Raw genomic sequence first — 24344 nt, forward strand, 5'->3', positions numbered from 1 at the left:
GCGCCCTATCTAATTTATTAGGCAAAAAAAAAAAAAAAAAACAGAAAACCCAAAAAACTCAAAGAAGAAGCAAAATTAAAAATCAACAAATTTGCCAAATGAAATCCAATTTGTTGCATCCTAAAATAATAACTCGAGATTTGCAAACAAAATAATCCTGCGTCCTGCTACCTTTTTTCCCCCCTTTTAATTTGCGAATGTTTTTGTGGGGCAAACCCAAAAGTTATTATAGCCTAGATTGTGTTTCCTATGTGTGTGTGTGTGTCTATGTGTGTGTGTATGTATAGTCTGTGTGGCACTTTAAAAACTTAAAGTCGTTGAGAGATGTGCATGGGCAAGTTTATGAAAAATGCATAGAGCTGCTGTGCAACGGAAACGGAAATGCTAAACAGAAAGAAGCAGTCTCTGAGTCCAGAGCATAATAACTTAAGCACTTTTTAAGTCGAATTTAAAATTTCTTCCAAGCTATGCAAAAATCATTTCGGGGACTGCCCCAATCCAGCATGTTGCCCCACTGCCTTGTTGCCACACTCAGGCTGGTTGGCTGGCTGGCTGGCTATATGCCAAACTTCAGACATGGAAAACTTTACCGGCTGTTGCAGTCCAGATAACTGCCTGTCATTGGCGTTGGCTGGAAGCAAGGTGCGGAACAGGAGACGGCAGGAAGAGAGATGGAATGACTGAACGGCATGCCAATTGGTAGAAATGTTTCGCCTGCTCTTTCTGGTTGCTGGGCTCCTGTACATTCTACGGCCTAAAAGTATACCCAATACACATTATTTTTATTGCAGCAGCAACTCTGGTTAAGAGAGTGCACTTTGATATATCTATGCTAATGAATTTGGTAGTTTTTTTTTTTGTGTTTAATGTTTGCATATTTTTAAAAGTTAACTTTTAAAAGTTTTCTCACAATTTAAAATAAGTTTTCTTAAGCTTCTTTTGGGCATTTTTTCCTAGAAAAATGATAAAAATTAAAAAATTCTATGACCAGGCTAACAGAAGCTGGCAGTTGGCCATTATGGTTTGAATAATATACTTTTAAAAGGGTATATACATTTTCATTGCAAGTTTGTGACATAGAAAAAGTCATACTCATAAATACCCGTACATATATTTGCATGTTGTGTGGATTAGTCGAAAGTAGTTTTAACAGTCTAAGTTTACAATATCTTAGCAAATTTTGCAGTAAATTTTGAAGTAGTTTTTATTATATTAAAACATTTTTTTATTCTTAAAGAATGAGTTAAATAAAAGATTTAATGAAAGGAATATTATATGTATATCACTTATTGTTAACTGTATAGTATTTTGTTTCAAAATTTATTTGATTTTAATTTAAAAATCGTTTGTTTGGAAAAATTAAAAAGATTGACTTCGTATTTGTAAGAACTGTAATGTAATGTAAAATTTAGAATATAAGAAACATATAAAAGAATTTTATATAAGTGACTTTCTTTCGAGAAATTTTCAAGAAATTAGGAATAGATTTTGTTGTACTAAAAAGTAGAGTGATCTCGAATAGAATGTTCATTAGGGGTTGTGGTAAGGGTATACAAAAGTCATCATCTTTTCAATGAAATGCAAAACTACAAAAAACTATTTGGGATAGTGTTTTATTTCTCTTTCTGTCTCTCTATTTCTCTTGAGTTTTATTTGTCTTCTGCATTACACTTAATTCATTTCATTTCATTTAAATTAATTTTTAGAGCACACACAAAAATGGCTTAACTTGGTAGTTTTGCTGTCTACAGTTGTCCAAATACCAAGTTGTTCTGTCAAATTGCTTGCCACTTGTTGTTGAAAGAAAGACCGAGACGAAGTGGAAACTTGCCACTTAACTTTTCGCATCAAGCAAATTTAGATGGTTTGACTAGCAGCAGGGGCCTGTTCTGTTCTTTTTCATGGGGGGAAGGGAAGGGCAGGGCAACGTGTGTAATGGATGCAAAGTTTCTTGCCCAATGATCCAGGGATATTAGTCAAAAGTCAAGAGAGAATGAAAGTGTTGCCAAATACAAACTTCTTCGTAAATAATAAATGAGAATAAATCATCAGGCAAATAGATGCAAAAGTTTCAAACGGATAATTTAAAATCAACCAAAGAAAAAAAGAAAACGAAAACAATGCCAACTCTTATCCAGGCCTGACAACCGAATTACGAGGATGGCTTTCAAGAAACAGACGAGCGGTTGAAAGGTAGTGACTACAACTAAGTTGTAAGGAACTGACTAAATAAGAAAGACTGCGGAAAGAGGAGTGCAACTCCTTAACGAGGTTTATAGCGGAGAATATTGTAATTGGAGAAAAGTATTCCAACTTAAAACAACTGTATTACAAACTAGTCCAATACAAATTTAGTTTTAGATCAAGTCGTCTACCATTATCGTTGTCATTAGATCATTACTTTTTCATTTAAGTTCATTACATATGTATATGTTGTAACAAAATTGCCAAAATTCTTCCAATTTGTTATAGGACCTATGAGATTTTGAAGGTAATACCTAGGAAAACTGTATGGCGTAAACTAACAGGACATTTCTAAATATCCTTTCGTTGATTCAGTTTGCATTTGTTATTGTTGGTTTGCATATTTCCTATATATCCTATCTAAATGTCATCCTTTCAAAGAATGTATCTCGTTTCACCCATACCATATTGAACAATTAAATTATGGATAATTAACTAACTAATAATAAACTAATAAAAGCTGATTGCAATTTGAAAGGGCATATAATCTTCGATGCAATCATTTAATTTATATTTAATTTAGCTGCTTTCTAGAGCACACATTTTTATCGATTCATTACAAGGACTTTTTAATTAAAATGCCAGTAGCTTAACATATTAAAACTAAACTGTTTGCTAATTAGAATATGTCAATAAGTCCCAGGCACTTTTAATAATGGTCAGTGCAAAAGAGAGAGGGAGAGAGAGAGAGAGAGAGTTAGAGAGAGTGAGAATTAATTTGCAACAAACAAAACAAAAAAAAAAACACACACATATTTTAATGGTCTTACCTCATCCCATTTCTCTCCATCTACAAGGGGGGATTACAAATCATTCAAGGAGAAAATTGCGATAGTCAACAAAGTTAAATGCAACAATGACAATTTTCCCCCTTCTCCTAAGCATGAGTGGGGAACGGGGGGGTGTCCGTTGAACGGCTAAATAATCCGATTAGTTGCGTAAAAACAAGAAAAACCTAAAGAGTTACAAGTTTTTTAAAAAAAATGTATATACCTAGAAATTTGTTTAAGAGCTTATGGCAATTAGTTGAAATAGTTATAAACGCAAGACTTTGGCTTAGTGTTGCGTGGGCTTCTGGATAATTTTGTGTGTGCCAAAGTGTCGGTGTCCCAGCAAAGTCCTCGTGTGTGTGTGTGTGTGAGGAAAATAGGGACATACCAGTTTGTGAAAAAGTTTAACAACTTATTGGTATACAAATCTAATTTGTTTCGCAGTAGGCGGCTATCATTAAAAGGAAAAAGTTTTTTATCCCAAGATATATTTAGATGTTAAACTATTAGATTATACAATTTAGCATTTGCTTTTTCTATAAACGAAACCTCTTAGCTGTTAGTAGAAATGTTGATTGAGTTTGTGTGATATAAGTGGGTTTCAAAGAGTGGGACATGTTGTTTTAAGTTTTTATTTAAGCTTTTGTTTTAAGTCTTGGGCTATTACTAATTTAAAGTAAAGAAAAATATTTTGTAGGACCAAACTGGAAGCCTAAAAAAATAGAGTATCTTCATAGAGTATCTACGTTTACTTTGACTTATTCATTTACCCCGCAATAATGGCTTATAAATTTAAACAAATCCACAACTAGTTCTTAAAACGATAGGCTATAAATACCATTCATTTGTATACATTAATAAATACAAGTTTTAGTTCACGCAAATGTATTTAAAATGATGTAACATTTCTATGCAAGTTTCATTGTGGCCAAAGAATTTCACTTTTTGGTAGAAGAATTTTGTACATTTTGACGCCCACATTGCAAGCCATAGATAAAACTCTGTTGCAAATGCAAACTATCCATCACTTAGGAATGCTATTTCTGTCGACCAAATTGAGTTACTCTTGCTCTCTGTCTTCCAATTAGGGTCATAAATAGTTACTGCAGAAATGAAAATGCATTTCCTGTTGCCGGCATTGATTTTTGGCTTACTTGCTGCTATTGCTGTCTGCCTGGCCAAAAATTCATCTTAAATTTGCAAGCCGGAAAAAAACTTTTCGTTGTATCACATGTCCCACAACTTCAAGAGCTGCCATCCATTCATCTCCTCCCGCCCTATCCCAAAAAACTCAAACTTTGCACCATTCAAGCTAAAGAATTTTTGAGTCAAGTTGTGCCTTTGACATTTGTCAAGCTTCTGCCAGTTCCTGTTAGCCTGGTAGTTGTATTTTTTAAATTTTGTTATTTTTTCGAGTTTTTTTTCCGGTTAGTTTATAGGCAAGGATTTTTCTAAAGGGATGAGGGGAAGCTGTTGTGTGTGTGTGTGTATCATATTGATTGATTTTCCAAGTACCATTTGTTATATTAACTTATTGACGTTCTGTCTCGGTTTCGCTTTTTCTCTCTCTCTCTGTTAACTGGGTATAAATCATTGTCAGTCGGTTATGATTTATGTCAATCCGCAGACTTTTAAGTCGTACGATTTTAATTAAGAAAGATCCGCAAGTGTAAGCAAAGTCCTTTAAATTCTTTCACTGTTTTCTTATTTTCTTTTTGTTAGTTGCTTCTTGGCTGGTTTGTTGGCCAACAACTACACGTACTTGACACAATTTATGGTTGACTTTGCATAACAAAGACCTGGCCAAAATACAAATGACCAAAACAAACAGCTCAGCGATTCAAGAGATTTCTCAGCGAGGTCTTTTTTTCCTTTTTGATTTTTAATTTGTGCGCCACTGCAAGCCTTTGATAATTGAGTTTTCCCGAGGTTCTTTTGTTTTCTATCCTCAGCTCTTGTCGTCTTACTGCATTGTTGAGTTGGTGCCAAATACTAAAATGAAAAAGCAAATCTATCGCTTGAAAACTAGTCAACGACTTTTTGTTTCTCTGCAAGTGATGCTAAATTTAAGTCTATAGATCGATAGAGGAATAGACTGCAGTTGAAGATTACTTTAGTTGAAAATTTATGTAATATCTAAATGCGCTGTTTGTTAAGCAAGGTCTGAAAAAAAGGTATGGACAAAAAAAATAGTTATTTAGTATGATATAATTGTAGAACAGAATACCTTATCTAAACTAGAAATCGAAAATAAGGAAAATTAGAGAAACAACAATTAAGAAAAATTATGTCTCCCTGAAATCTAAATGTCTAGTCGGATTAGCCTATAAGCTCTATTTTTTTTATAAATTTTAATCTTTTTACGGAATGCTGCTTTAATAGTAACCAACTTTCTTAAAAATAGTAGAGAATTAAAAGAATTAGAAACTACTAGCAGAGTCGGATTTCTTAAGAAATAATAATCTGCCCAGAAACTGAAATAACTGAAGGCAGTAAAATCAGCTAACAAACTACAAATGGCAACTAGAACAAAGCCAATTAAGACGAAGTTCAACTACCAAATATTCGTTAAAACTTTTCACATAAAAATGTTAGTTATAACTATGAAATATAATACCTGTACTTAACCGAAGCTAAATTTTTTTTCTTGTGAAACTGTGTAGTAAAAAATCGCACAGGAAGGATAACGGTATCTAAAATAGGTAGTTTAGAGTTATATTTGATTCGAACTTAGGTATTATTGATTAAAATTGGTAGCACTTTGAAACAACAACAATTTATGAGAGCCAAAAGTGTTAAGAAACTACAAATTACAATTAATAAAAACAAAAGAAACTATATTTTGATAAGGAAACAAAGGGAAAAGGAATAACAAATGTTAATTTTGGAACAGGACATAAGCAGAAGTGTAAATACTTTACTAAGAACTAAAAATTCGTATCCTAATTGAAAGGATTCCTTAATGTCTATTCCACAGCGAAGCGTGTTTTCTGGTTGACCACTGAAACTGTACTTGTCATGAGATATTACAAGTCATGGCTATAAATAGAAAATATAAGTTTGTACGTAGTTGCCAGAGCTTTTGTGCCAAATATATATATATATATATATGTGTATGTATGTGTTGTATATATCTATCGAAATAGTGCAATTCCCTTTTGCTGATAACGCACAGACAATTTTCGAATAGCAACCAAATCCCATTGCAAAACTCCAATTTCAGCCACAGTTTGTTTTCTTTTTCCTTTCCTCTACCATCCCTGCCCTTCTCTTAGCCATCTTTTTAGTTGTGGCAATGGCCACGAAATTGCAATTCATTGGGGGGTGGTGGAGAATATAGGCGAAAGTTTGTGCCCGGCGTAGTCTTCTGCGCGAATTTGATTGATTTTGGCAATAAAAATAGCAAAAATGATGCTGGATTGCATTTTGTAAAGAGATTCGACTAAATGAAGTGGAAACGATTCATCATCATGGTGTAGAAGTTAAGTAGAATAAAAAACTCTCCTGGAAATTAAGAAATAAATCAATAAAATCAAATATATACATACATACCTAACTTTGCTATTATCTTGTCTTTTGTGTTTTTAATAAACAGTTTTTATGACGTTTTATTTTAATGCTATTTTCATTTTATTTATATTTGAATCACGTTTAAAGTTAAACTTACATTAAAAACTGGACAAGATTATTGCAACCATATTATGAAATATATGTACATAAATATGGTTACATAGAATATACAATTTATTTTCTTTTTCTCTCCTTTTTTGGCCTTAATGAAAGCGGCGTATAGAGAGAAAAAGAACATGACCTTCTTAATGAACTTCTTAAACACAACTATTTGACTTAGTTGTCTTGAGTATTCAAGTAGTTAGTATATATGTATGTAAATCTAATAATTATTAATATTTTTTATTTTATTTCGTTTTTATTTCAATTCAAGCAATAGGCTTCTTAGAAAATCACAATGAAATTATCGCTAGCTACATATGTGAGACTAGGAAAGATGACTAGAAGCTAGTGTAATTCTCGGATGGGATTTAAGAGCGTCGACCGAAGACCTTAAAGTGAGTCTTCCAGATGCTTGGCCATCATAGCTGTTCGTTGCCAATGTGTGTGGTGTCCGTGGGCAGCGAGTGGGTCTAGAGTGTTTCGCATTAAATGGGGGTAAAGAAAACTGATTGTTGCCATCTTCAAGGATTCCAGATGGAAAAATGAATTAACTTTGCTGAGAAACTCACCTGCAGGGCCTTACGCTTGTGATGCATCGACGAATTGGATGATGACTTGCCTTTACCCTTCTTCCATGAGCAAAGTAACAGCTCCTTCATGCCTTTACGAAAATTGCGACTAAGGAACGCATAGAGCAGGGGATTTACACCCGAATTGAAATACGTGACCAGAAAGGTGAGCGGCGTTAGCAGCGCATTAAAATTGGAATCACCGCGATACGAACGTGACCTGTAAGTGCACAAATAAACAAATTTGAATAGGTTGCTACCAGTTTTCTGTATACTCCCATGTAAACTATGAACAGATGCTTGTATAAACTAGTTAAACCCATCATTGGTGTGTGGGGTAACCCAAAAAAGAAATTTAAAGTAGGTACAACACATGTTCACATACTGACTTTAGTTGAGTAGGGTATGGAATAGATTATTCTTTGGTAAGAACAACCTCTTCTACAACTTTAGGTGGTAGGCCACAATAATACTTGTTACATGACATTTTGCACTTTAACTAAACTAAATTAAGGACCTGATGCTGTCTAGTGGGTAAGTAATAACAATTTGAAGTATTTCTTAGCTTCGATAAAACATTTTCAAGATTCATATGTAAAAGTAAACAAGTTAAATTATGGGGGAATTTTTATGTATGTATGTATAAGAGAGTCATAAACCTCTCACCTCTTATTTTATGATGGAAAAATCGGATTACTTTTTATGAAAACCATAAATTGGTAATAAAAATGTGATTAATACCGATTTTTATATCTTCATAAAAGCAATCAATATATAATTATATTTATATTATTTTGTTATATTTAAAGTAGCAATTACGCACTTAAATATACTTTGCACATCTTTTCACAAGGAAAAAAACCCTCAATCTGATACTATAAATCTCTTGTAAGGCTTCTTTGTTTTATAGCTCAGCTCTTAATATTTAATAGAAAAGGTTAAACCATACGATGTATGTAAAATTAATTATTTTATATTATTAATCTGCCATAGTAAGTAAAGCTTAAGGCATATATATAAAAAATATTACTTCCATTTAGTCATTACTAGACTAGACTATATTAGAAAACAAATTGGTTCTTCGTATTTTGTAATTTAGCCAGAAGATTACGAGTTAATAATTTTTATCATAGCCTTTCCATATTAAAGACGTTATTTGCGCGATGGCTGTTTCTTTGGCCAGATGAGTCACCATCCGATTAAGCAGAAAATATGAACAAATATATGTAGTTTTAATTTTTCATTAGTTTACTTTTCCCCATCATCGTTAATTTTTTGAAATGGCATAAAAAGTAATTTTCAAATGTGGCTTAAGATTTATTTTTAAATAACAATTAATTTCAGTCCAATAAATAAACAGCTCGAACGTAATTGAAGAATTTTTCTTAGTTAAACTTTTTAGCTCCACTCGAGAAAAAGTAGAAGACTTTTTTCGCTTTTCACCTATTTTCTTCTTTTCTTTCAGGCATTTTTTTGAGGGGGAGTGTTTTTTGACCGCCGCCCAAGTGATTAAGTTTCTTTTGTCAGCAGACTGTAAGTATGCTGACCTGCAACTTGTCTAATGGAGCAAAGAATTTGCCCAAGAGCACAAAGTTTGCTGCCGCCTGCAAGTATGCAACATAAAGATGTGGCAAAAACTTTGCCCAAGCTCAACAAATATTTAAAGCAGTAAAAAAAAAGAAGGAAAGTGTTCATGTTACTGTTGTTCTTGCTTGAGTTTCCTTCTCTGACTGTCAAAATGTTGTGCAATTTGCGTTGCATTTGCGAGTGCCACAAGAGAAAGAGGCCAAAAATGGGTCGAGGAGGAGGGTGAAGTGAAAGAAGTAGAGCTAACTGATTGGAGCACTCAAGTGTCCTTCGCTTTTGTTGTCGCCTCTGCTAGAGGAGTTTTTATTTTTGTTTTTTTAGTTATTTTTGAAGTGGCTTTGGCAATTTGCTTGTCCCCATGAAATTTAAAGGCCAATTCCAAAAATGGGAACAAGCCATATATTTATATACTTAAATTGGACGCCACGCGTTGCCAAGGCAAATGGAGAAAAACAGCGGGAATCCTGTGGGAAGTAAATGTCTGTGTCCTGTCCCTGTGTCCAACCAAATGATAGGACATATTTGACATTGCGAAATAAGAGCCATGAGTTGGAGTCGAACTGTTGCCAACTGCTCGCTGTTGATGTTGATGGTATCGCAGTTTGTTATCAGAATTCGCATGTCCAATGTCGTCTCAAAGTGCTTTTGTGAGCTAATAATGAACACGTGTCGTTTACCCACTCACTCACTTACTCAATCACACAGTTTGCTTGCTTTTGCTGGGCTGAGTGTTGACAGAATCGTATTAATAGATATTTCTGAAGGGAACACGGTGACTAAAGGAGAGGGAGTGCCAAACCATTTGGCAACGCGTGGCAAACAAACAAAAAAGTTAAGTAATTTGTAAAAAGAATCCCAAAAATTGAAGAGATCCACCACTTGGAGTGAACATAAAAAACAAAAATAATGCGATTGTTCAAGCAAAACACAAAAAAAAACCTTTATGTTTGAGCCTGTGTGTCAAATTAATTGGATTTTCATTTAAAACATAATAAAAGGATACAAACTTTGTGTCTGCCATCTAGATAGATATTTATTGGAGAAGGCCTAATGTTATAAAGTAAATAAGTTTAACTACAAATGACGACAATTTGATAATTGCTAAAAGTTTTTATTAGTAAGAGATTTCAATGACTGATCCACTTCTATAACGTTAAAACTAGTTGTGAATTACAAGCAACTTAAGCAAACGACGATTTATTACACACAGGAGAATATTACGAATCAAAATACTATTAAATCACATAAAACTTGGCAGAAATAAAACATGAAAATTCACGCTTGATGCTTTCTAATGACTTGAAATTGACAATTTTTCAAATGATTCCCGATTACTTCTATTACTCTGTGAGTTTTTAAAAAGTCGTCCCTTTAAAGAGACTTCAATTATGCCGTTGTTAATCATAACTTTGTGATAATCTCTCAATTGATAAATTGTAAGCCTCTTTGTATAATTTTTGCCACATTTATGTAGTCCCATTTATCATATTTATGGAAGGCGTGTTAAGTACCAAGTCTTCCTGTGTTCTCGTGTTACTCCCCCTCTAGTAGGAAAATATATATCATTTATATATTTTCATTTATTATTCACAAGCTGGCAGAGATTTTCAGAGATTTTCATTTTACTGCATGAGAAATTGCTGAAATGCATTTCAACAGATTTATATAAATTTTTCTGTGTAAATAAATTTGTACTTATTTTTTTTTTTTGGCCAAATTCCTTTGCCACCACACAATTGAGATTTATATCTTACAATAAGTCTTGGCATTTCAATTTTCTTGTTGGCATTTCAGATTTTTATTCTTTATTTACCAAATGTTATTGAATTGAGTTGTGACTTTTCGACAGTTTGTAAAGTTTCAAGTTTTCCACTCAAATGGACACCATAAGCTGCCGCTGCCAAGGGTGAAAGTAAACAGGATAAACATAATATGGCGAAAAGGATTCATGGCAAAATTAAACGCATTTTTTTTCGTCAACTTTTTTATCGGCTTGACTTTGGTTGGTTCAAGCAAATATTTTTGCCATTTATGCCATGACCTTTCAAATGTTTTCAATTGTATTTGCTCAATATTAACTGAATGAATCATTGGGAGATAACATAATTGAGGAGATAACTTAAGGGAAAGAGATAGAGAGAGTGCCATTGAAAGGAAAACAAGCAACTTTTCCTTATTATAACTTAGCCAACTGGCTAAGTGCTTTACCAGTTAGTAAATTGCTTTTTATTAAGCTTCAAGTAAGGAGGCAATAAAAAGTTATGAAAATTCTGTTGGTAAAATGGCGGATTAAAGAATATTTTTATAGACATTGCTGGAAAAGGCTTAGAGCCTTCTTTTTACTCAGTTGTCAATGCACAAGTTTAAATAAAGCATTTTTTATTCAAATTACATTTATGAACTTCTTTGTCTTGACATTGCTACTCTTTTGTATCGACCAAGTGTATCTACTCTCAAATTCCGAAAGGTGTCAGAATAACCTGGCAAACATTTTCGACTCATTTAACTGGCTACAAACAAGTTCTACCTCTGGCTATCTCATTCCGCAAATAAAAAAGAGCAAACTATCAATGAAAAGCAAAACCAGCAGCAAAAAGGAAGGAAGAGCAAACGGATAGGGTGATGGCAAAGGGAACGGGGGTTGGAAAAGTTAAGCTGGTCGTTTACTGGCTTCCGATTTCAAAAGGCGTTTGGCAGAAAAAAGGAAAACAAGAAAAAGGATTGAGAATTTCCTGTGTCTGATGTGAAGGCGTTTGCCATTGAATGAAATTCAAGCCACTTCAATGGGATAAGTGAAAAGCGTTGTAAAGTCGATTTGGCTAAAGGAAATTAGCAAATAATGAATGGGATTTGCATTAAAAAGACTGAGAGAAGGAAAGACCTAAAGCATGTGGAAATGTCTTATATCTTTAAAGCGCCAATATAACCATTTCGCAGGAAGTTTCGATTTCTATCAATCTTTCAGATGTATACCAATTTGCCCTCATCCAACCATTTTTTCACTTATGCAAATGCTCCTGTCAACTGTGCCACTGGGAGAATATAAAAAATTGTTTCCACTTGGTGAAGATGGAGAGAAAGAGAGAGAGAAGAAGTTGATTCAAAAAGAAGGATAAAATGGAGGTCTAACTCACCAATATTGCCACATTTTCCGTGCATGATATGGCAGATTGCAGAGAGCAAATGTCAGCACAAATATTATCAACATACGAACGACGCCTCGACGAGCGCGCAGGACATTGCTCGATGAGTGTGACATGTGTGTGGTGCCAGCCATGCCCACTCCGCTGCCGCCTCCGCCGCCATTACCCGGTCGCTGATGATGCGTATGAGAATGATGATAGAAACTGGTCTTGCGACAAGCACTCACAATGGGTCGATCCGCCTCCAGAGACACCTGCATGACAGAAAGAAACAACAACACAACAAAAAGACAAGTTAAATCAATTTTCCCCTCATCCGAATTTGATTGGCATTTGTTTAAAGTCAGTCTGTTTAAGTTATTCGTTTTAGATTGTAGGCATAGTGCAATATACCTACCTTGAAATTATCAAGCTAATTGAGTGTTGAGTGTGTGTTGTTTGATTAGTAGTAGTGGTAGTAGTTTCATTTAAGAGTGTGGAGAGTAGATTAGTGTAGTTAGTGGGAGCAAAAAATTAGTTTGTTGATCAAACGAGGAAAGAGAAAAATTGAACAGAAGAGATAGTTATAGATAGTTAGCTGTGGATCAAGGTTTATAGGTGGGTAAAAAAATATGCAAACAGATTAAATAATTTTGCATTAATTGTTTAGTGTTTTGGCTTGGTATAATTTTAATTATTTTAATTAGAAAAGAGTTAAATATTTAATTTATTTAGCTTTAGACCTAATTCTAAGTAATTCTTCAAAGTCTCATCTAATTTCGCTTCTAAACTCTTTGAACTTCACTCTAGTTTTAAGAAATTGATTGATCAGGTGTTGTTTTCCCCCATTTTTATTCGGTGAAAAGTTTTCAAGCAAAGAGATTAACCCAAATGCCAACTGGCAATAGTTAAAGCTACTTGTCAAGCGGTCAATTGAGACTAAGTGGCAAGCAGAAATATATAACGTATACGCCACCGTCTGTATACCACAGAAAGAAGATTTTTAGTTTTGTTTTTCACAAGTTTTAGCACTTATTTAACTTTTTGCCATTGAGAGATGAAAAAGCGAAACTCCAAGCTGGGCAACTGACAAACTGGCCATGGTCTGTGATACTTTTAATGCGCTTTGACACCTGTTCCCGGTGCATGGACCACTTGCTCAAAGTTTTGTGGCAAGAATCAAGTTTCATGAAAAGTTATTTCGTTTCGTGTGCTTTGTTTTTCCAACTTCTGTCGGTGATTTCATAAACAAAATTGCAATAGTTTTCTCTGAGCTTCTACAGTAAAAAATCGGAAACTGCGTTTTGCATATTAACAGGCAAATTAACATTTTTTTTTTTTTGGGGCTACTTTTTCTTCTTCACTTTTATATTCCTTTGTCCAAATTGTTTACTCTTGTTTTTTTCTTTGCTCGCATTGTTTTAGCTTTCCATATAGGATGGGATATGCTCACCTGACTCTCCGTGATGCTGACGCCGCGTTTCTCATATTTACTGCTCTGTTTACGTGACAAGGACGTGGAACTGCTGCTGCCGGAAGCCAGCGTCGTTGTTGTAATTCCAGTGCCACCTACTCCAGATGCAACAACAGCAGCTCCTCCACCTCCTACAACAGTTGTGGCTGGCAGCTGATGATGATGATGATGGAGACTATGCATGTGATGGTGCTGGTGATGATGATGATGATGGTACATGCTGTTGTGCATACCCATGCTATTGTCCTGGGCGGGTTGTTGCTGCTGCTGCTGCTGTTGTTGTTGCTGCTGCATCACATGCGGTGTGAGACCGCGTGAGCTACGCCACAAGGCGATGGCAATTTTACTGTAGAGCACCTGGTAAATGCAAAAGAGGCAAATACGTTCAAAATGAATGACAATATAACAAATGCAAAGCAAATCGAGCCAATCAATTCGAAGTCTTCTGTATGTATAGAAGACTACTACAATAATCTGTAGAAAGTATTGTTCTGTAATTCTGTAAATAGAAGTCTAAAGACTTACTAGATGTATCAAGATTCGATAGAAACGGAACGATTAGATTAGAACTAGAAGATCATAATCGTTCGAATTGCATCCCTCCTTAAATAAATATATATAAAGCCCATCTAAGGCCTATAAAAAAATCTACATAGTCTGTGTAAGTTCTTCTGGTCTGGTCTGGTCTTCTGGTCAACAAATATTGAAAAAACTTGTCTGCTTTTTTGGTTTTCGTATTAATTGGGATAATATCCTAGCTCCAATATTATTAATTTATTTATTTATAATGTAATTTGGCAGTGATTGTAAATTACAGCCAATCTTCTTAGCCACAGCTACTAGGCCGTAATTAGTTATCTGCATCATTGTGGCCTTACTCTACTCTAATTTCAACTAAAGTTGAAGAGTCTTTACACATTTCGACAAGGTCAAGATCTAGACAAATGTTTATTTACTTTCTTTTGTTTTAACTTAAGGGCTCTCAATGTGGACAATGTTCCATCATTTACTTAAAATTATACAAAGCTGCACAGTAAAAACCTGTACTCATTTTCAGAATAAATGAATTACTAGCATTTTTGAATACAACAGAAATTTTGTACTTTGCCATTTAAGTAGACCTTTGATTTGACATCATACATACTAAAGATCCATGATTAAACTGCATTAATAAATAATTAACTACCTGAATGAAATGCTCTTCGTATTCGGCTTAAACATTCAAATCATCTAATAGATTTGCCCCTTACTTACCGTCATTACTAACAGCGGCATCACGTACAGTAATACAAAATTAATCATATCCAATAATTTGGAGTTGAACATTTCACGATCAAGGACACATATCTCCTCCTCTTGGCCATCCTGGGTGTGGATATTTTTGATGGTCTTACTGAAGACGAATTTGGGTGTCGAGTAGACAGCCGATGTAATCCAAACTGTGACAATGACCATCTGCAGAAGAAGACAATAACACGAATATTTTGGGTTATGGTTGAGCACGCAAACAATTTGTTTAATTGCAAACAAACACACAAAATTTGCATGCAAATGGATTGGGAAAGGAATGGGATGGGAGAGCATTTATGTATGTAGTTGTTGGCCTCATTTAGTGGCTTGTAGTTGCCTAATAAGAGCCATTCAAAAAATTAACAAAAGGGATATTTAATTTTTGGGACAAAAATATTTCACTTTTAGCATTTCATTAGGGCAATTAGATGAGACAAAAATGAGGGTTATTATAAGTATGGTGAATGGTTATGACTTGGGGCCACGAAAAAGTTTGCCAACCAGAAAAAGTTTCTAATTTTTTTCGTTTTACTTTTTGTGGTATCTATCTTATTAAACCTTTTGCCATGCCAGCCGAATTCCAGTCTCGGAGCTCCGTTTTGTTGGTTTCACTTTAATAAGTTTCATTAGCTTGCAAATTGCGGTCAAAATGAGTTATCAAAAAGTTACTTGAAAGAGGTCGAAAAATTCATGAGAAATCCAACGGCTACTATGAAGATTGAATTTAAACGAGTTGAGAATCCAATAAATAGTGCGACATTATGCAGAAACATTTTAGTAAGTTTGTTTGGTTGTAGCCAAAAACATTGTTAGAATAGAAGTCAAGACACTACATTAATATACATATCTTCTTGTTCGTCTCAAATCTGATTTTTTGGACATCCAGCGTGCTTTTTATTTTACGTCATTAGTGGTGATACTACATTTCGATAATATTAAACAACAAATCGATAACGATAGTCCCACAGAAAACACTCCGGCGTTTTTATCGCTATACTAATTTTTGTCATCTCTAGACCTAGCATAAACAAATTGTGGTAAATGTTTACTTAAGCTACGCGGGCCCAAGACGCGCGCGTAAATTGATGGTTTATTTATTTCGTAGATTTTGTGTAAAAAACAAAAAACAAACTACAGCTAAAAATAGCTGTTTCCGGCTGAAAAAAGCTGTCAAATTTTGAGATAGTGTTGCCATATGGTAAATTTCGGATACTCGAATTCGCGAGCTTCTTAAAATTTTTGTTCGCACTATTATTTCTTGATTTTATAGAACAAATAACAAATAATACAATATTCGGCAGCCAGAGCAGCCGAATATTCCTCGATTTTATTATTCAGAGTAATAGGTTTGTCAATTTTTCCATTTTTCAACACTGAAATCTCAAGTAGCTGAAGTAAATATTTACCTATATTTTTTGAAATCTAATTTTTTTGCATCTCTGCTGGTACTAAATTTAAACAGAGTAAATAGATAAGGAAACACTTTCAAGCTCTCCCAATTTGATGGTTATATTGTAGCTCAACCAGCAAAATATTTTAGTTTTTTCTGCACGTCATGTACCCACGTACCAAGGAAAAAGTTTTTCTTCACAAAGAGAATGCAAGCGAAACGAATTGCTTTTTTATCTTATCCTTTTTCGCATAGTGACTTTTCGCTTAAACGCAAAAGCTTTAACTTCAATCATAAAATAGTCGGACAAACTAATACCAATTTTAAGTTGCTTGGACAAATTTGTTTGATTCAATAATTTGAAGGTGAGCCAAATGGTTAAAACAGTTTCCCGTTCCAAAAACAATTTAAGTCCCTGAATTGCTTTAGGGTTATGAACGATATTTCAACTGAATATTAAAACACTTCTATACATTGTGAAGACAGCATCAAGATCGCGTGTCTATTAAGTAACTAGGAAGTCCTAGAAGAGTCTATAAAAACTAAAAGTCCTATGCGAATAAAAACCAAGTGACTGCGGAAGTAAGTCTGATTTCGTGTTTGTTTTGTTTTATGATTTCCCCTTTTGGTTCTGAACAATTTTCTTATTTCTTTGCCTTGGCTTCTAACAATATTTTTGACCCATTTTTGTTTTATAAGTTTGTCCACTTTAGTTCACTCATTTTTACGATGTTTTTGTTTTTCTATATTTTGCGCTTAAGAACTTTTAATGTGGCGATTTTTATGACATTTTTAATGTTCCACCATCGATTAGACATTGGCGTGAGTACGAACTATAACCATTTATATATTTTATTTTTAGTTGTTTTTGTCTTAGTTATCCACTTACCCTTAAACGTGCCGCAGTTAAAATTTGCTTACAGGTTATTGGATGGACAATGGCAAAATAACGTTCCATACAGATGACAACCAAAATGAATATAGACGCCGTATAGCTCAATGAATGAACAAACTGATACATGCGACAAAGAAATTCGCCAAAGACCCAGCTGAAAAAGAAACACACACACAAAATATTAATATATTAATCTATAAATACTTTTGTTTATTGGCTTAAAACGTAAATGAAAAAAAACCGCTCAACTTTTTCCTTAAAGTCTGGTTAGCTGTGACAGCTTTAAGTTTCGCCTCATAAAATTTTACGACACGCCCACCAAACTAATGCGACATTAAGGTGTCGTTAGTATTTTATGTCGCTTTGCTTTTTTCTCTCCTCATATATATATATATTTTTTTTTCATTCTTTTTTTCCAGCTAAAATTACATTGAAACGAAGGATCATTGTATTTGAGGATTAGCACGTAATTCTATTTGTGTGCGGGTACACAGATGGTGGGCAAGGGGAAGGAAGGGTATGGGTCCTGTATTGTATCCTAATAAGGTGAAATTGTGATGCTTTTGCGGTTTGATTGCGGGCGTTACTTTTTCTGGTCTATGGTATTAAAAATGATTGCCCTGTTGCCAGGTGGATCGAATGGCGTTTGTTGTCGTCGTCGCCGGCTGCTTAAACTGAAATGGCATAAAAACGTTTCAGGTACTAAAACTGTGTGGGTGGAGATTAAACTTCTAACTGCCAACTGAGTGCCCTTGGTTATGCTTGAGAGGGTTTACATATTGCCTCTCGTCTTATTTTCCCTTTAAGATTTCTCAAATTAACCAATTGTTGAGCAGGGGTAAGAAAACTTTCAATGACATGTTTTAAGATGCTGTGCACAAATTTAGTTCATCTCTATTTCGTATATTATAGGAAAAAGAGAGATGTTATGGCAATAGCGGACTTTACAATTATGGCGCCGATTCTTATGTGATTTCTTTGAAGAGACCTGTACCGGAAGTCAACGATATCTGTTGATCTTTTGTTGAATTTTACACCCATATCCTACACAAGTATCTACTGGGATTCAGGGTGCAGATTAGACAGCGATTGTTATGTATTCAAAATGCAAAGAAACGCGATGGAATATCAAAGAGATCAATATTACATACATTAAATATATTTATAAGTAAAATACAGTATATAATAGGTATATTAGTTAGTAAATACAAACACACGACAATTCGAACTAAGTTAATAAAGGAATCAGAGAACTAGATGTGACCAATTTTCTGAAACTTGATTTTTAGTGCTCTCATAGGAAAAGAGTCTATTTTTTGCCATTCAGATTAAATTGTTTAACTAACTATTTTTAGAATTCGATTTCTTGGAATTTGCCTTATAAGACTCTTACCAGTTGGACCTCAAGAAAAACATAAGGGAAAGTATAGTTGATGCAATTTTTGAGCAACTTACTTGAATTTTTCGTTTTATTTTGTTAATGAGACATTTTGATCAGGTAATTTCAGATTTTTATACCCTTGCAAAAAGGGTATATTAATTTTGGTCAAAAGTGTGCAACGCATAGAAGGAAGCATCTCCGACCATATAAAGTATATATATTCTTGATCAGCACGACGAGACGAGTTCAAATCGCCATGTCCGTCCGTCCGTCCGTCCGTCCGTCCGTCTGGATCAACGCAAACTCCTCCTACACCGTTGGAGCTACAGAGCTGAAATTTTGCATGTAGGCTTGTATATACTGCAGGCGTTGTATATCTCGGATTCAGCCGGATCGGATCACTATATCATATAGCTCCCATACAAATGGCAAAGTCACGAACAGTGACTTTTCTCAACAACTTCGTTATTTTCTTAGCTATTGTCGTGAAATTTAATATTGGTGAGTTAATTACAGATATAAACGACTATGCCAAGTTTGGTCAAGATCGGGTGACTATATCATATAGCTCCCATAGGAACGATCTTTCGAAAACAGTGACTTTTATTAATAACTTCGTTACTTTTAACGCGATTGCTTTCAAATTAATTATTTGTCAGTTTAATATATCTGTTAATGACTGTGCCAAATTTGATAAAGATCGGCTAACTATATCATATAGCTCCCATAGGAACGATCGGAGGAAAACAGTGACTTTGATCAATATCTTCGTTCTTTCCTATGCTAAGATTTTAGGCCGTTCTTTCGCAATATTAGCCTTTTTAGATAAAACGTTTTTCTACTTTAATGGCTATAGGTAAGGAAAGAGTTACCAAAAAAGTTGCAAGGGTATACAAACTTTGACGCGGTCGAAGTTAGCCCCGGCCCTCTGGTTAGTGTTGCATTTGTAAAATATCGATTAAAGGGTCAATCGGAACACGTAAGATTAAAACATGAAGTGAACGGTCACACCATGGTGAAATAAGTACAAGGTGGTCCCGTAGGCAAATCGTACGGTCCTATGCATGAAAAATAAGTAAACCGACAACTGATAACTGACCACGAAGTCGAACGACATTTGAAATAAGACCTCGTTGTGAGCAGCGCTGCTGCCGATGGGACCACCTTATACTTATTTCACCATGGGTCACTTCGACATGGCAAAACCGTATGAATCATTCCGTAAAGAAGGCGGAAGGTATTTTAAAAATAATTTAATGCTATACATATATGTATGTACATATAAACATCTTTTTAAAAATGAGACAAAACCTTAACTAATATCCATTTTGACAGGTCAACTATAAATTAAGTAATATAATTCACTAGATATGTATATACATTTGGTACTTTTATGAAAAATTAAAAGCATATTTTTAATGTGTGTACGCATACTAAAAATTTGAAAATTTTCTCTTGATTTTAAATCAGTTTTTCTTAAATTTAAAATACTCAAAGTTATAGAATTTGCTGGATTTCTCTCGACTTGAAAAAGAAACACATTAACTGACGAGCCTAGACAAAAATGGAGCCATTTACATAATTTCACAAACCATTTCGGCAATAATCGTGTACACTTTGCATATGTTTTGCTAGACCAAATTTATGAAGGGTCAAAGATCACAGCCCACACATACACACACACATTGGCAGAGCTTAAATTTTTGTGTTGTGCGCATAAATTCTATGAAATTATGCTAACCACTGAGTCCACTGGCCATATTGGCCAGCTTTTGTTATCTGAGTCGCTTAATATGATAATTATGTGACATTTATGAGATGCTGAGGACTGACCGGACTGTCTAGGCATAATACTGAGAAAAGTTGTTTGGTTGGTTTTTCCAATTTTCCACAGAATTTTAAATTAATATTGTAGGTAATCAAAATATGCAAAAATAATTTCAACAAAGCTTAGAATGCTAAAACATTCGACATGAAAAAGATGGAACGTTCGAAAAGAGAATGGCAAAACCAAAATGCACTTGAGAAAAATAAATTAAGTAAACATTTCATGAATTGAAATGAGCGCTTTAAACAATCTCTTCAACAATTGCCAGAAGCGAGCATTAAAATACAAAAATTTTATTATAAAATTTATATTGTGTAGTGTCGATACATATTTGGCCTTTTGTTTGCCAAATGAAATATTCATCACACAATTATTTTTGATTTGTATATGTACAGTGTACACACATATATATTTATTTTTACAAGCAAATTCACAATAAATTGGCATATAAACACAAAATTCTCATAATTTGAGCGAATGTTTTTGCATTCGAAATGCATTTTCATTGAAATTGGCGTGAAGAGCAAAACAACAAAAACAAGTAAAAAAAATGTTTTCTTGATTCGCCAAAATGTATATTTACTTAAAGTCCAAACAAGCGTGGAACAGTCGATACAATGCAAACATAAATATATGAAACTCAAATGAAAAAAAATAAAAATTAAAATGAAAATTATCAAAATAATTGGCATTAGTCTAGTAAATAATAAATGTTTTCTTATTTGAATTATTGGTACATATGTATATATGTCTGTATGCATATCGCCAATAGGAGTCTTGACTCGTGTCAAACTCGATAAGTATATCAAGCTACAAACAAAAAACAATAACCTAGAGCAACTAGTTACCATCTTGAGAACTAATATTTTAAAAAAATAAACTTATTTTAATTTCGCATAGCATTACTCAAGCGAAGATAAAGCAGCGCATCTTAGTTAAGGAGGCTTTAAATATGTTTCAACAATCATATTTATCACTTGAAAGGATAATGTCGATGTCAAGGTTATCAATAAAATCGACGAGTTTTAAAAGGAGACAACCTAATCCACGAACTCTTGAAAATACCACTATCGGCAATGCTGAGAAAAAGAAAATGAAGGAATGATGACTACATAACTCTTAAAAGAGGTCTGTATAATCATTAGTTAAGTAGTTATCAAGTATCAAAATTTCTACTGTTTCCTATTAAAAAAGCAACGCGACACTTTTCCGAGGTGAATAACTGCTTAAAAAAAGTAGCCCAATTTTAAAATGGCTTTGTTTCAATGTGCAAACATTGAATGAAGTTGTTTTAGGAAAAGTCTGTAAAGCCAATGAATTCCAACAGGCATAAAGCAGGAGCAACTCAACACTACCTTGCGACCAAATTTTTCAAAAATTAAGCTTATTTTAAGAGCTTAAAATATATTTCAAGAATCATATTTCTTGCAAACCGAGCCCTCAAATTCGAACTTAAAAGCGTAGGATCAGCCGACGTGAAATCTCTTTAATAGAAGTTTTTTAATTTTTATGGCAATGCTAAGAATAGGGAAAATGCAGAGATGATTACTTCGAAATTCATAGAAAAAATCTAAGTAACTCTAGGTTAGTAACTGCTTAAAAGTAGCTTCATTTTAAATGGTTTTTATTGGTTTCGAAGGACAAACATGGAAAGATTCGTTTAGGTCATTTCAACCCTTTAGATATGAATGAAGTTGTTTTAGGAAAAGTCTGTAAAGCCAATGAATTCCAACAGGCATAAAGCAGGAGCAACTCAACACTACCTCGCGACCAAATATTTCAAAAATTAAGCTTATTTTAAGGGCTTAAAATATATTTGCAAACCGGGCCCTCAAATTCGAGCTTAAAAGCGTAGTACCAGCCGACGTGAAATCTCTTCAATAGAAGTTTTATAATTTTTATGGCAATGCTAAGAATAGGGAAAATGCAGAGATGATAAACAAAGCCAATGAATGCCAAAAAGCAATAAGCAGGAGCAACTCAACACTACCTCGCGACCAAATTTTTCAAAAATTAAGCTTATTTTAAGAGCCCAAAATATGTTTCAACAATCATATTTATCACTTGAAAGGATAATGTCGATGTCAAGGTTATCAATAAAATCGATGAGTTTTAAAAGGAGACAACCTAATCCACGAACTCTTGAAAATACCAAAAGGAAAAGTCTGTAAAGCCAATGAATTCCAACAGGCATAAAGCAGGAGCAACTCAACACTACCTCGCGACCAAATTTTTCAAAAATTAAGCTTATTTTAAGAGCTTAAAATATATTTCAAGAATCATATTTCCTGCAAACCGGGCCCTCAAATTCGAGCTTAAAAGCGTAGGATCAGCCGACGTGAAATCTCTTTAATAGAAGTTTTATAATTTTTATGGCAATGCTAAGAATAGGGAAAATGCAGAGATAATAAACAAAGCCAATGAATTCCAAAAAGCAATAAGCAGGAGCAACTCAACACTATCTCGTGACTAAATATTTGTCCTTCAAGCGGCCAACTGAAATCTCTTTAATAGAAGTTTTATAATTTTTATGGCAATGCTAAGAAAAAGGAAAATCAAAACTTATTTGTAAAGTAGTCCAAATTTTAAACCACTTTATAACGTTTTAAATAGGCAGTTTAAAACGTTGGCACATTTTTAAAGTGCTTATAGGAAAACATCTTAAAGTAAAAAATTGAAGTGATCCGAAGAAAGGGAAAATGTTGAGATGTTTACTCCTTGACTCCCAAAAGAGAAGTGATTTTAAAATTTGATTCGTTGACCAGCATACCTACGGGTGTTCAGAGTCAAGGCATGCTAAGTTAGAGATGGCAAAAAATAAAACAAATATTTTATCGATAAATTAATTTGATGATACATCGATAAATTACCTTACACGATAAATAGTTGCTCAAAAAAGTAAGCTTACAATTTATTTCTTTAAATTTATGTTTACTTTCAAAAACATATCTAACAATTTATGTAATCCAATTGCAATGGATAGAAAAATTTAGTGGACCCATGGCCTTTAGTTGTCAGTTCTAATATGATGCAGAGTTACTTTATGAACAGTATATTCCCATTTCTAGGTTTTTCGCCGCCTAGCTCTCTGTACACTCGTTTATTGTGCACTTTATTTGTTCACGTTGTTGCAACCTGTGCTCTGAGTGTGTAAGAAAAGGCAATGCAAATAAACATGCCACAGTGTGGTTGCCAGAGGGGATGCTGGAATTCTACTATATATGCATGAACATGGTGGAAAAGTGTCGCTTTGCTTATTTGCCATTCCTGAAAGTTGAAACTTATGCTACAAACTCACGCAAGTATACAAATGCATCGTGTAGCTTTGAATAGTTGATGCGGATTATCGAAAAAGGTTGTGAAATTGACGATACTACTATGGTTCATTTTGAAATTACAATTACAATGTATTGATATTTATCGATTGGTATACATATGTACGGAATCTGATCTGTGGGTTAACGTAACATACATATGTGTGTGATCTAGTTTCAGAAAATTTGACCGCAAAGCTATTATGCAATCATCAGAGATTTAAAAAAAATACAGAAACAATAAAAAATACGATTAAATTTAGTTTTTGGAAGTGCCAGAACTAATTAGAAGTGGTTGAGTGTGACCAGTTTAAGCACGGAATTCAGTTAAGTCTATCGATTTTCAGCATTGCATTCGGAAAATATCGATATACAAAACAAATCAATCAAACCACGTGAGATAGCAACGTTTTTTTTTTGGAAGGTGAAATGGAAAGAAAAATTTAATCATGGCAAAGGATTAAACACCATCTTTCAATAGGATGGAAAAGAGAATCGGTTATAAGCAATATGAATTTCAGAAGCGGTCCTAGAAGTCAAGGGTGACCAGATTAAGCTGCAAGTCTAGAGAAGCCTTTCCGACTTGTTGCCTCTGAAAAGTCGAGGATATCTTAGGCTTAGAGTTATGTTTATTAATTCACTTACCTGTCGATAAGATAAATGGACAGATTTTGCATCACACAGAAAAGGCCCACACAGAAATCGGCAAAGGCCAAATTCGCCAAAAAGAAATTCGTTATTGAGCGCAGGCGACGTGAAAGAGTTACAACCAATATGACCAGCAGATTGCCTAAAATGAAAAACAGAA

The 24344-nt window shown here is 34.0% G+C and overlaps 1 protein-coding gene and 1 long non-coding RNA gene across 4 annotated transcripts in view; one reads left to right on the forward strand and one right to left on the reverse strand.

Moving 5' to 3' along the window:
- Window positions 1–6666: 6666 nt before the first annotated feature.
- Window positions 6667–24344, reverse strand: part of LOC6642231 (trissin receptor) — a 50246-nt gene continuing 32568 nt past the window's right edge. Inside the window, exons 3-10 of one of the 3 annotated variants that reach the window (XM_023175848.2) lie at window positions 24182–24326; window positions 17008–17167; window positions 14693–14893; window positions 13418–13795; window positions 12383–12397; window positions 11977–12239; window positions 7256–7475; window positions 7043–7156 (exon numbers count right to left, since the gene is read on the reverse strand). In XM_023175848.2, the coding sequence (XP_023031616.2) occupies window positions 7106–7156; window positions 7256–7475; window positions 11977–12239; window positions 12383–12397; window positions 13418–13795; window positions 14693–14893; window positions 17008–17167; window positions 24182–24326 (1433 nt within the window). In that variant the 3' untranslated portion in view covers window positions 7043–7105. Of the gene's footprint in view, window positions 7192–7255; window positions 7476–11976; window positions 12240–12382; window positions 12398–13417; window positions 13796–14692; window positions 14894–17007; window positions 17168–24181; window positions 24327–24344 lie in introns of all 3 variants that reach the window. The other 2 variants (XM_047010489.1, XM_023175849.2) reach the window with 2 other exon arrangements.
- Window positions 17164–18154, forward strand: LOC124460167. Its single transcript, XR_006954101.1, has 3 exons — window positions 17164–17238; window positions 17433–17851; window positions 17926–18154. It is a non-coding gene; the product is annotated as an uncharacterized LOC124460167 (long non-coding RNA).

The sequence above is a fragment of the Drosophila willistoni genome (genome assembly GCF_018902025.1).
Source record: "Drosophila willistoni isolate 14030-0811.24 chromosome 2R unlocalized genomic scaffold, UCI_dwil_1.1 Seg167, whole genome shotgun sequence".
Lineage (NCBI taxonomy): Eukaryota > Metazoa > Arthropoda > Insecta > Diptera > Drosophilidae > Drosophila > Drosophila willistoni.